General features: G+C 47.8%; 1 protein-coding gene across 6 annotated transcripts in view; it reads right to left on the bottom strand.

The window, feature by feature from the left end:
* Positions 1-9158: 9158 nt before the first annotated feature.
* The window catches only part of MAP2K5 (mitogen-activated protein kinase kinase 5), a 195167-nt gene continuing 190414 nt past the window's right edge, over positions 9159-13911 (bottom strand). For 5 of the 6 annotated variants that reach the window (XM_037910005.2, XM_043523449.1, XM_037910003.2 and 2 more), the window contains one exon: positions 9159-10715. In XM_037910005.2, coding sequence (XP_037765933.1) covers positions 10611-10715 — 105 coding nt within the window. In that variant the 3' untranslated portion in view covers positions 9159-10610. The remainder of the gene's footprint in view (positions 10716-13911) is intronic. The other variant, XR_005226960.2, reaches the window with a different exon arrangement.

The following is a 13911-nucleotide window of genomic DNA, read 5'->3' as shown; positions in this document are numbered from 1 at the left end:
TGGGTGCCTGCCACCAGGCAGCGCCTGGCTGTAACTGCCCTTCCGGGGGGCAGCAGAGACCCCCCCGCACAGAGAGCGCCCGGCCCCGGCTGCGCCTTTCCCCTGGCAGCGACAGGAAGGCAGCTGGACACTGGGTTATTGGCCCTGAGGAGCAGGAATCCCCTCAGCCTGGTCAATCCCGGCCAGACTCTCCGGGGGTCGCTACCCTGCGCCCCCATCTCAGGCCTCCTGGCCACCCCCGCGGGGCCGCCCAGAGCCCTGGCAGGAGAAGCAGCTCAGGAGTGGGTCCCAACTCCCAGGGCTCCACCGGGTGCGAAGGCGGCGACTCTGAATCCCCCCCCCCTTCTGCGCGCCCAGAGGGGCCGGGGAAGAAGCGCAGCAGCTGCGCGCACAAGGGAGAGCAAAGCCCGGGCGCTAAACACATCAGACGAGGCCCGTGTCCCGATGCTGGGGAGCTTCCCTCTGCCCCGCGCCGCTCGCTGACACAGGCCGGCGGCCCCCGCAGGCAGCCCGGCTGCAGGGGGGACCGGGAACGCGCCGGCCCAGGGGACGTGGAGACAAACGCGTCGGATTTTGGCGTGCGGGCTTCCTTTGGCCTTCACGGTGCGCAGCTCCCGGCCCAGCCGCCCCTCCCTGGGGCTGTCCCCAGCCGCCGCGGGGCAAATGTCTCGGTTCCTGCATGGGGGCAAGGGTGCCAGGCAGCGGGGAGGGGCTCCTGACCCTGCCTGTGCAAGCGGGGCGGATGAAAGAAAGATGCCGCTTGGGAAGCAGGAAGGTGGGGGCTTAAAACAGGGCTTTTTTTGAGGGGGGGGAGTGGTTTTGAAATATCCTCCTAGCTTCCAGCGCCCCCCAGATCGCAGGCCGCACGGTCCCACCCAGACACAGCTCTGCGGCCATTCAAACCGACCTTTGCGTGCTGGCTTTTCCACCCGGGTGAAACTGGCCTCCCAGAGCCAGGGCTGGTGCCAGGCTCCCGGGGCTGGCTTCTCTCTCCCCGCCGCCGCAGGTTCAAGCCCCGAGAGGTTGGGGACCCAGGATCGCTGGCTTAGGACAAGCCAAGGCAGGAACTTAGGGAGACGGACTATGCCGGGCGGCCAGTACCAAGGCTCGGTTTGGGGGTCAGCCTCCACCAGGGAGGGCCGCTACCCGGCTGGGTCTATTTTAACCTTCCCCCCAAACACACACCGGCTGAGAAAGGCTTCTCTCCGGCTGGTGCAAAGTGGCGTGTGAATTCCCCAGCGCCTGCCCCGGAGTCGCTCACCTTTACTTCTGAAGCAGGCTGGCGACTAATTTTGTAGGTTAAAACTTACAGAGCCGTGTCCTAGGAGGAGAGAAGAAAAGGCCTCCCAGGCCCCTCTCTCCTGGAGGGGCTGGGGGCAGATTGCCCCATAAATCAAGGCGGTCTAATTCAGTGGAAGTTTAATAAACGCCTCCTATTGGAAACGAATGTTCCCCATTTAACAGTTGTATCAGCACCATATAAAACCGTGACCCCCATAAATTTAATTTTAGAGGCAAATCAATCCGGGCTTCTCTCTATCGATCCGCGCCGGCTCGCTACATTGAGATCCTCTTCTGCAGCCATTTTCCGGGGGAAAATAGCATTTCGATTAGACTCTTTATTAGGAAAAGATTGCTCGGAGAGGCCTGAAAATTAAACGGTGACATTTTAATTACTGGACATTGATAAAAGAATCCAGGTAATGGCTGTTTACAGGCTTGGCACACTTTGTCTGACCTGATGTGCTAATCAACTTGGATGGGGTTGGCAAAGGTCAGCGGCTCAGGCAAATAGACTGGAGCGACGCTCCGGGCCCGGGCGAGCCGGGGTCAGGCGTTTTCCAGAGGGGCTGCTCAGAGACAGCGCCCGCCGGCCGGCCGGGACCGGGCGAAGGAGCCCCGCTCTCCCCTGGCCCGCCGGACCCCCGGGCCGCAGGAGCCGCGCCCCACGCTGGCTCCTGGATTTTACAGCCGGCTCGCCAGGGAAGCCAAGCGCAGCCCCCCCGCCCCCGTCCATTAACTCCCCTGCTTATTAGTCATCCCCACGTAATAAACCATCACCCCCCCGCAGCCACCCAGCGGCAGCCTGCATTCCCCCAAAGCCGGCGACGCCTGGAGAAACTGACCGCAGCGCGGCGCGGCGGCTGTTTAATCACCCGCTCCCCGGGGCCCAGATGTATTTACCGCCCTCGCGGAGCACAACAGAGCTGCTGGCCGGCCCCAGCCACTTCCTTCCCCCCGAAACTTCAGCCCGGCCGCAGGGGACGGGACGGGGCGGCAGCCCGCTTAGCGTTCTGCTAAACGCCGGGGCCCCCCACCGGCTCCAAGCCTGGAAGACGCCGGGGGGCGGTAAGCCATGTAGCAAAACGAAATTTACGCGCTCCATAGACCAGCCTTTATTGATCAGGGTAAACCAGCGCCTTCCAGACCTCGCCCGCCAGCCTGAGCCGAAAGAAGCTAACAGGAGCAATGAAGCCTTGGTTCGCCCCCTCTCTGCGCCGGCGTAGGGGAGAGGCTAAGCGACCAGACTGAAAGGGAAAGAAGCCGACCGAGCTACTCAAAGCAGCCGCGGAGAGCAGGGAGACAAACCTCCAGCCGGGCTCCAAAAGCTTCTGAGCTGCGCCTGAAAGGCAGGCTTGAAAGAGACGCCTGGGGTTTCTCTCCCCACCTCCGCCCCCCATCCAGGGTAAAAGGACTCTGAATTTCCAGAAAATTTCACTCACCTGCCCCTGGAACGGGCCCAGCTGGTCTCTCTCAGCTCAGCCCGGAGTGTTTGTCTCAACCGCTGAGAAGTTTGTCTCCTTACAGCTTTTAAAAGCCCCCGAACATCCATTTTCCATTAAAAATCTCTTGGGCTCACCAGGTACTTCTAAACCTTGAACTTTCCCTGCAGGATTCCCCAGCCAGCTCAGCTGCCATAGGAAGCGGCTGAGGTGAAACAGAAGCGCCTGTCCTAGCCAGTAAGGCTCAATCTATAAATCCTGCCCTCCCTGCACACTTGTAGTTTATGGCTAGCCGCTTTACTGAAGGTAACCCCCCCCCCCCGTCAGTACAAATCTTCAGCAATTGTACGGCAAGAGTCCAGCTGAATGTTTCTAGGAATAAAGATGGGGATTGCTTACCTGGGTGGTTTGTCATTTTAAAAGCACACCACCCTATTTTGGCCCATCCAAAGATTTCCTTAAAAATAATTGTCATAACTAAAGAACTGCCACTGGTTTGTACTTCCTTAGCAGCAGGCCAACACACTGAGCTAATTAAACTCAGAAGAAGAGGCCCCGGGGTGAATGAACTCATAGTTTCACATTCTTAGGGGGCAGGGGTAATTGGTCCATAGTTAAGGTTGTAACTGCGTTCCCATTACAGGCCTGATTTGGGCTCCCACCCTGCTGTCTGCAGAGACATCTCTGGGCGCAGATAGAATTGCCCTACAATCGCTGAAGCGATTCCAAGAAAGGGGTCCCATTTCCCTACAAATTCGGCTTGGAAACATAGTCTCTGTATTTTTGTTGTTGGTTCTGGTGCCACTTTCTAGCAAAAATACGTCGTCGTCCTCCCCCTGGACTTCCCTAACAGAGCTCTAATGCCCCCCTCACTGCTAGAGGATAGCTGTCATTTACTAATGTCCCCAAGGCAGGTCAGTGTGGGCCATGTACTCTCATAGGGATGAAATACTAGGCGGGTGTAGGAGCAGTGGCTCAGTCAAGGACGTGTTGAGATTTGCACTTAAGGCAGGCTTAAAAATCCCTTTGTTTCATCCTTTTCCAATGGTGCATATCCTAGGGTGGCAGAAGGACCAGAGACAAGCAGAATGCATGGGGTTTGAGGAATTAGGGGTAGAAGTTAGTGGGGGTGGAAAAGGAGACGGTTGGTATGCAGGAGGAATGGGGCACAGAGGTATCTGCATGTAGGGCTCAATGCACCGTTGGCTTTCCAAGGCACGTAACTTTCTATGAGCAGGGCCTTAACTTCAGCTGAGTGTTTCTGCTGGTATTTTTATCAAGGAAAGGTCACTCAGCAGGGAACCTCGTACAATCCTAAGAGACTCCCTTCCTCCCTCCCTCTCAGGTGGTCCAAGTCTGGCTGTGATGGAGAAAGGCCTGGTGTGGTAGGCTTCGGTTAGAATTTCCTCTCCGCGTTTATTTTAAACCATAGGAATATCAGGAAAATCAAGTCTGGTCTCCCTTGGTTCTGCTAGAGAACTTGCTGGAGGTCTTGGATTGCACCTATGGGGATCTCGCACATCTCCATGGAAGGGGCAAGGATGCTGAGTCATTAACAAAAAACACCCCTCCTCCAAAATGTTCATTACTCACTGAAATTAATAAGTGTTAACAAAAACCAAACTATGAAATACTCTCCCACACTCAAAGGCTCCACTTCCACTCTTCTGCCTCTCAATGCTGTCATTTCAAACTACTGCAGCCAGGGGGCGCGTCTACACTAGCAACTACTGGGTCTGTACAGCGCAGACTTGGGAGTAATAGTGAAAGCTGCCATGAAGACAGGGCTCAGGCATTCCAGTCACCATGTTTTCTAACCCTGCTCTGACACTATCTGAGCCCTGACTACATGAGTGCTTCCACCATTGCCTACGATCAATGGAGACAAGGCCATTGCTGAGTATAGACAAGGCCCAAATCCCTAATGTATAAAGCCAAGCAGATTTTGTTTCAAACATTCCAGGTCTCCTTTTCCCATCATAAAGAAGTAAAAGGTCCCAAGATTAATTTCTCTTCCTTTGTGGGTTTACAGGTTACCTCGCCCTGGAGGAAGGCTATGCAACAGCGTTCAGAAAATAGATACTTTAATACCAGACTCAGTTTTCCAGTTTTTTAAACCTCTTAATGTCAGAGACTGCATGCTAAGGCTGAAAAGCTCGGCAGTGACTTTTTTTAGTGACTGCTTGGTTATTAATGCTAGCACATTATTGGTTGTTACTTGTCACTTAAGAAAAAGTGAGCATAGGAACTAGAAGAGGGGCATTTCTCTGGCAGGTGGAGATCCTGCACTTGTGAAACCATGGCTTGGTGTATTTCCCCAATTCTGTTTTCTTTGCCAATAAACACACGCACAAAGAGCCTTGCAAGCTATTAGTGAGCAAACAAAGAATGACACTTTGCCTTTGGAAAACTGACAGCAGGACAGAGTTTGTTAAGGAATACAAGAAACAAAAGTATTTTCTAATTCTGTACTGCAAATATCAATGCATTTAAGATAAAACTAATGCTGGTTCCCCTCAGAGGATTAGCTCTGACTGGTAATGACTGCAGCTGGTATGAAAAAAACATAACATTTGAAAATCTGATTAAAAAAGAGTAAAAATTTCTCTACTGTCTTTTTTCCTGGAGATAGATAGGTGGAATATATTATATAGGTGGAATTAGATATATAGGTGAAATTTTTTCCTCTCGCTTTCAACTGGTTCTAACAGTGACAAGCTATGGATGGAATGGTATGTTTGGGTTGATATTCTAGGGATATGAGATATATATACCTGAATGAAACTGATGCAGGTTTTCTGTTGAAATCCTGATTAAGTCATTTGTGGGATCAGCATCTTGATGCCATTTCCTTTTTTCCTATGGTTGTGTGAGAAACCAGTGCACACACGTGCCGTAGGAGTTCTCTTAATTCTTTAGATTACTTCTGATGGACTCTCTTGGTATCTTCTGAGGAGAGGGATGAACTGCTGGAGGCTGTGATGGTGTCAAACTTGTTCCAAGCATTTCTGCTTTCAGATGACAGATCTCTTTTAATTTGGAACTCATGTCACAATCCAGGTTTCATAAAGTTATGGCAGGAATGAAAAGGTGCAGAACTGGAGTCTCAGAACTCCTAGATTTACATGCTTAATGCCATTAAGCCTTAACCCTTAGAATGGGGGTTCTCAAACTGGGGCTCAGGACCCCTCAGGGGGTCATGAGGTTCTTACATGGGGGGTCAGGAGTTGCCAGCCTCCACCCCAAACCCTGCTTCACCTCCAGCATTTATAATGGTGTTAAATATATTAAAAAGTGTTTTTAATTTATAAGGGGGGGTGGGTCACACTCAGAGGCTTGCTGTGTGAAAGGAGTCACCAGTACAAAAGTTTGAGAATCACTGCCTTAGAACATCCAACATTTTGAGCCCACCTGACAGGGATGAGAGCAGGGAAAGCTAATTGCGTGTTCGTCATCTCCTTTTCATAAGAGTGGAGGGAGAGATGAAGTTAAATAGAAGTTTTGAAGGCGTTGCTGCTTTGGGCTAATTTGCTTAGCAGCAGGAATATCAAAGTAATTTCTAATTATGTATTGTGAGAAGTGCCAGAGACTGGATTTCATTCTCAGTTTAATAGAACAAATATAGCAGCAGCCCAAATTTCCCTCAGTGCTGAGAACGTGCCTCGTTCCTTCTGTCTAGGCGAGTTACATGGTGCTGCAGTACCTGAGTGCCTCACAGTTGTTAATGGATATATCTTCACAACAGGAACAGGGAAGCACTGTTCTCCCCCTTTTTGCTGATGGGGAACCGAGGCACAGAGACACTCAGGCCTGGTCTACACCTAAGACTTAGAGCAGCCTAACTACATTGCTCAAGGCTGTGAAAAATGTTGCATTCTGAGCGCCATCGTTAGATTGACCTAACACCCGGCATAGATGCTACTCAGTTGACGGAAGGATTCTTCTGGTGATCTAGCTACTGCCTCTCGCAGAGATCGATTAACTACATCAACAGAAACCCCCCACTCTATCGATGTAGGAAGCATCTACATTAGAACCCTACAGCTACAGAGGTTGTAGTGTGGACATGGCTTACGTACTTGCCCAGTCTCACAAAGTCTGAGGTAGAGCAGGGAATAGAACCCAGGTCAGTGGAGTTCTAGCTAACACCATAACCACTAGGCCATACTTCCTCTGTCGTAATCTAGAGGGCCCATCATTAAGGTGAGAGGGGAATCAAGTCCCTATGCCTATTCAATCCTGGGTATCTCTACAGAGATCAGTTGTGGTGGTACTTTGTGAAGTGGACGTGTCTCTCTGAGGACTTTACTCCTTTCCTGTAGGCCACTCCACAGCCACTGGATGGGGACAGCTTTCAGCCACTGCCCACAGTGGGTCAGACAGGAAGTAGTGTCTCATAAGTGAGTGGTTTCATGTACTCTTACCAATTCCTTGCATCGATTCCAGTCCCCCATGTTATTGTAGAAACAATGAATTCAAGGATCTGGAGAGGGAAAGACGACCATGATCCAAAACTTCCACAATTATTGTCAGGTTGATTAAGTATAATCAGAAAAACTGCAAGGCTAATGACAAATCTCAAAGAAACTTAACACTATCTGTCAGGGTTAAGGATGAGACTTTTCAAAGTTACATCAGTTAATATCAGAAGTATGAATGTGCAGGTTGAAATCCTCCCCACCCCCAGACGAAAGCAAGAGAAAAAGCCTTGTTTTTACTGACTTTTTAACTAAATCTGAGAGAGACTTTTTATCCAGAGCAAGCTCATGTAAACTGTTGGGAGATAAATAAACGAAAGAGCTGCCTACAGGCTGGTTGGCTCAAAGGAAAGGAATTTGTCTCACTTTAGAAAAGGGACCTGAAGGTATTGGTCACATTGACTCATTCATTGTGCTGTTATCTGCCAGGGAGGTTGTGACACCGGAGCAATTAAGACAAACTTTAGTCTATAAGTTCATGCCTGCAATCGCTATACTTCAAAACAAGATAAATGACACCTCCAAGGAAGGAAACAAAGTATTTTCCAGACTACCTCCAAAGTAACATTTAGGATTTGCAATTGTTCAGCAGAAATTTTTCACTACAAGGGGCTTCATCTATTATTATCCACTTCAGTTCCTTTAGTGACATTTTAGTTTTAACACAAGAAAACGCCAGCTTACATGCTTAATTTATTATAATAAAACACTCCGCGTCCTTCTTTTAAGAGCCTTCTCTATGCATTAATGTGAACGGAGTGTGTGTGTGTTTTTATAACTAGCATTTTAATATAAAGATTGATTAAAGATGAGCCAATCTGTTGTGAAAATGTAAACTGGAACCCTAGTCATAAGAAGCCCACACTATATGTACGGTAATTATTCAGCTTTCCTTTGAGGTAACAGTCAGCTTGATAGCTTTTGTTCTTTAAATAGTAGTAATGAAAAAGTAGGGCATAATATACCATATTTGTACTAGGTCTATAAAAAGACTGACTGCTGCGTGATGTCTACAGAACATTTCATGTAACAATGAACTTTCCCATTTGACAACGGACAGTCACGTGGCAATCTGAGGATACGGCGTATTATTGGGGTTGGAAGGATTAGATTATCATTGGTAAATGTTAACAAACATCCAATTCACTGTACACGCACAGACCTACGAAAATACATTTCCACCAATAATAGAAATTTACCGCTAGGCAAAGTAAGAAAAATGCTGCTGGAGAAGTCAGTGGAGTGTGAGTTCAGGCCATTTCCTTTGTACATTTTGACATGTGATGCTGACAATTTGTGATTTAATGGTTATAAAACTTTAACAACGTTTTGAATCTCAGCATCTACTGTCATTTAGTAACTATTGTCAGACCCCCACCATAGTCTGACAACTCATAATATACTGCAATGTTAAGATTTAAATAGAAAAAAAAATGCTTAAAAAGATCAGTGTCAAAATTATAAAAAATAAAAATAGAATTCTGCCAAGCCTACTTATTATTATGCAAAACTCTGAGGTGCTAATTTTAATATCTTGTCCACCCAACCCCCACAATGCTGTTGGATCTTGTCAGAAACCCAGGTTGTCAGCTCGCTGTGGCAGGGCCTGTGTTTTCATCACTTTTTTGTATAGCGCCTAACTCAGCAGGATCCAGCCTGGGTCTGCTAGGAGCTACTAGGATCCTAGAATAACAATATTCAAATGTTGCCGTCTAGGAAAGGGATGAAGAAAGGAAAAGAGGAGTTAATTACCATTTCTGTACATTTTCAGGAATGCCAAGAAATGCTTTTAAAGCAAAATGGCAGGACAGGAGGCACCTGAATGGTGCTGAATGCCTCAAGTTTACACCTATCAGCAAGCAGCTTGTGTGTTGTCAATTACACCAAAGAGTTTATGCAGGATTCCCAGCTTATCCTCTCCTTACAGGATTTCTACACACCACCAACGCTCATGAAATAGTTTATTTGCTTATATTATTTATTCAAAAGGTCTCCCAGGAACCTTATAATACATTAAAGTGGACTAAAGGCAATTTTTTTTTGGTTTCCCAATTTTTAACCTGTTAGATCAATGCCAATATATCCATGACCAGTCTAATACAAACAAAACACTTCATGTTCATATGTTCGGTAAGAGGGCGACACAAGGCTCTTAGAACCCCTTGGTTTTTCTCCAGCCCGCTGGGGCCCCGTGCGGGATTGTTCAGGACATTTCCCAGTTGTTTGATCAGCGTCCTGTTAAATGTCCCAAGTGATGGGGTGTCCATTACTAGGAGTCAATGCTGCAAGGGGACTCCACCTCCCTCAGCACAAGACTTCTTCAGGCGCCCACTCCGCCAAAACTTCCTGTCCCAATCAAAACACGCTCCAGCAGGCTCTGCCCTACCTTCCCAGACCGCAACACTGACCCTTTCTTCTAGCCCTTGCAAACTCCTTCTCAATTTCTGGAGAGAGACTGCAGTTGCTGGGTTTGGGGACACTGTTCTGGTGGGGATGGGGCAAAGCGGGCTGGGGTATCAGAAAACGGGGAAGGAGCTGACCTGGGATGTGGAGAAGACAGTGTTTGGATTATGGCTTGCAACAGGATCTACACTGAGAAATAAACTTTAGGTTAGGATACAATTTCCCAGGGGAGGTGAATGAAGCCTTATGACTTGGGACATTTAAGACTAGAGGGGGCCGATTACTGGAAACTACACCGTAGAGATACAGCGTGTTAATCGTATAAAAAACCCTAACGGCTCAAGTTGCCCAGGGATACAAGTATGGTTCCAAGTGCCTTCAAAGGCAGGATTTGATCCCGTGTCGGGGTTTTTACCCTGCAATAGCCACAAATAAAATTCATGACATTTTCACGGCTCCACTGTTGATACACTTGTGGTATTTTTATTCTTCCAAGAGACACCTTCACCTGTCATAAGGATGGTGAATGCCAGCTTCGTGTTTTATTAAACAAATACAATTAAACGCCTCCCCCCCGCCCCACATCCTTGATGTCTGCGGCCAAAGACAGTCTACACTTGCGTAGAAACTTCTTTGTACAGTCAAAGTGTCATTTTTACAATAGCAAAAGATTAAGGGTTAAAAAATAGCCTGGAGCCAAGAAATATACAGTACACTCAATAACAAAAAATATATATATACACTATAGATGCTTTAAGGCCGTGTACAGTTTGATTGAAGACAATTTGAGGACATTAAACCAGTCAGCAACAAAGGAAATGTGTGGAGAAAATGCCCTAAAGTCAGAAAAAGCAGCAGCAAATATCCTGAAAGGTTTTGTTGATGCTTCTAAAAATATTTTTTCTGTGGAATATGCCATCTCTCTTGACAGTGCGACGTGGGGCTGGTTTTCCTTTTGCTAGTCCCGGTTCTCTTTCACCTCACCCCTGTTGTGATTCATTGCTGCTCACTGAGGGCCCTGGTGAGACCGCCTCTCCTCCAGCATCCTGCACACCCACATGGAGACAACTTCAGCATTCCCATCATTGTACTGCATGATGAATGGGTGACCCTGGGAAATGGGAGAGAAACAGATTTAGCCGCACTAGTCGAGTCTCTCTGCTTTTCCAAGTAAACTTTTTTCTTTTAAATTTCCCGAAAAATAAATCAGAATCTTGTTAGTTTCGTAGTTTTGGAAATGTTCCTAGAACAATATAAACACACCATGGGAACAGCTTTTTCCAGTCAAATCTAATAACGAGACACTGCTAATGAATGTCCCATCTTTTCTCCCAGTGTCTCAGTAGGTCTGCATGTAAGCACTGCCTGATCATTTTTCTTTGCTCTTACAGCCTCTCGTCTTGCTGCGGTACAGGATATACATTCTTGTAGTAGGGAGAGAGATTTTTAGTTTATTATTTTTTTAACATTTATACTGTGGGAGTGCCTAGCGGCCTCAGCCAGGTTGGGCCCCATTGTGCTAGGCATGAGTTAAATGAGTCTCTGCCCCAAAGAGTTTACAATCTAAAAGACAAGACTGCCTAGGAAGGAGTACTGCGGAAAGGGATCTGGGGGTCACAGTGGATCATAAGCTAAATATGAGTCAACAGTGTAACGCTGTTGCAAAAAAAGCGAACATCATTCTGGGATGTATTAGCAGGAGTGTCATAAGCAAGAAACGAGAAGTCATTCTTCCACTCTACTCCGTGCTGATTAGGCCTCAACCAGAGTATTGTGTCCAGTTCTGGGCACCACACTTCAGGAAAGATGTGGACAAATTGGAGCGAGTCCAGAGAAGAGCAACAAAAATGAATAAAGGTCTGGAAAACATGACCTATGAGGGAAGATTGAAAATATTGGGTTTGTTTAGTCTGGAGAAGAGAAGACAGATGGGACATGATCACAGTTTTTGGGTAATAAAAGTTGTTACAAGGAGGAGGGAGAAGAATTGTTCTTAACCTCTGAGGATAGGACAAGAAGCAATGGGCTTAAATTGCAGCAAGGGAGATTTAGGTTGGACATTAGGAAAAACTTCCTGTCAGGATGGTTAAGCACTGGAGTAAATTGCCTAAGGAGGTTGTGGAATCTCCATCATTGGGGATTTTTAAGAGCAGGTTGGACAAACACCTGTCAGGGATGGTCTACAGAATACTTAGTCCTGCCTTGAGTGGAGGGGACTGGACTAGATGACCTCTCAGGATCCCCTCCAGGCCTATGATTCTATGATTTACACATGTCCTTGCTCTATAGACATGGAAGGCTTGTGCCTTAACTCACTGTGTGACCTAGCCCCTGGAACATGCATTAGCTCTGGGTGCTGTGTAAATTCCCTATAAAATCTAAATATAAAATAGTAAGTTTTCATTCTGACTTGGTCATTGAGTCCCAAGTTCTAACACACATGAGAACAAATGCCACTGGCACACAAAGGAAGACAGTTTGCAGAACACAATGTATAAGCTGAGGTCTGAACACACACACAATGGATTCAAGTCATTTGGAGGTTGAATGAAGGGGAGTGACCTGTTGCCAAAGGAATGAAAAGCTCATATAAGTATAACTAAGAAAACCCTAAAATATCAACTCCCAGCTTTATGAGAAGCTACTGAAGGGGGTGATGGAAGAACTTACATCCACAGTGCAGTCTAACCTGTGAAGTCGGTAGCTGCTGCAGACACTGAAGAATTGTATCCAGGGGAGCCGCAAAAAAACTGCAAGAGCACTTCAGGATGAAAGACAAACGTGGACTAAGGGTTCAGCTGCCAGCCTAGGCTGCTCAGGTCTCAATCCGGTGACATTTCTGGAGGTGGCAGCTAACAATCTTACTGTGCCTCTCAAATGAATACAAATCCACAGAAATCCAGTATCCCACATGCACAAATGAAAGAGAGAATAACTGCCAGAGAAAACCACCAAAATGAAAACCTCTGCACTGAATCAATCAAGAGCAGCTCAGTTTTACACCATATTAATCCAAGAAACCTTGAAAACAACAACTGTCTAATCCAGAGATAGCTATCACGAAATCTGCAGGGAGTGAGAAGTACTTGTGGAAGGCATCAGTGTACACAGGACAGTGCCAAGCACAGACATGAACAGTTTTGCTTAATGGCAGGAGGCACACTGAGAACAAGAAAGGGTCTAATAGGGTGTTTGGGGAAACCGGGGAGTAACTTGGGCTACGATGGATCATGAGGAAGCCCTGGGATAAACCGAATGCTGCTGATGCTAACAGCACCAGGTAAAAGCAATAAAACACTCCAAAGGTCAGGGCCAACAACGTCAAAAGCTACAAGAATAAAATATGCCCAGTCTCGACAGACAATACGGAGGATAAGCAATATGCTGCTGCTCGTCAGAGCAGTTTCAAGGCTATGAGCCGATCAGAAGCTAGGCTAAACTTAATAAAAGAATGAAATGTGCCGAGAGCCCTTCTGGCAGTTCCCGCGTACCAGCCGCTCCGATCTCAACCACCTTCCCAATGTAACCATTTTGGATGGGACGGAAGCAGCCTCTTTGCTCAAGGAATTGGGCACTTCAGGAAAGTGAGTGACGACACGGAGCACGACAGAACCTGGCCTTGGGGACGGGGACACGGACGGTGATGTCAACAACTAACCCCAGAAGTACGCAGAGTTTGTTTCCCTGAAGTGAATTTTTAGTGCTGGGGAGAGGTGTCCAACTGACAGCCCTGGAGACGGAGCTTCTTTGATCCTATATAGCATGGGCCAGACGCAGATTCGGGACAGATGCAGAAGAGAAAGAAAACACAGCAGCTCCAGTTAGACCCACCAGCCATCTGGACACCGCGGCCAACGGGCCACGTTCCAGCAGCTCCACATATTTTCTGGAAACTCAGGCGGGTCCTAGGAAAAAGGGGGCAGAACAACAGCTGGCATGACCCAAGCTCTGACCGTGAAGAGCAGCTCTCCCTACACGGAGTGCGATATTCCCGTTCACAGCTGGTACCAGTCCTCTGGGGACTGTCGGAGGGAGGCAGGAGACATACCAGGAGGAGGGCAGCATGGCTCACCTTGGGCATACTGCCACTTTGCAGTCAGGGTCAGGTCAGGTTCTGCTGAACTCAGGGACCTTTGAACCAGCTCCACATGCTGGCTGAGGAAAATCTATCAGGAGCACAGAGGCCACGGCTGGTGGTGGGGAACAGACAGAGTTCACGGCTCAATCCCCCTGAGTTCTGCACATGGCCAGACAGAGGCTCCTAAAGGGTAGGAAGCCAGCACCCTGCTGGGCCTGAATTTCTGAAG

Source organism: Chelonia mydas, chromosome 10 (assembly GCF_015237465.2).
Source record: "Chelonia mydas isolate rCheMyd1 chromosome 10, rCheMyd1.pri.v2, whole genome shotgun sequence".
NCBI classification, from domain to species: Eukaryota; Metazoa; Chordata; order Testudines; family Cheloniidae; genus Chelonia; species Chelonia mydas.
The sequence above is the reverse complement of the archived record's forward strand: the minus strand, read 5'-3'. Positions and strand labels throughout refer to the sequence as shown.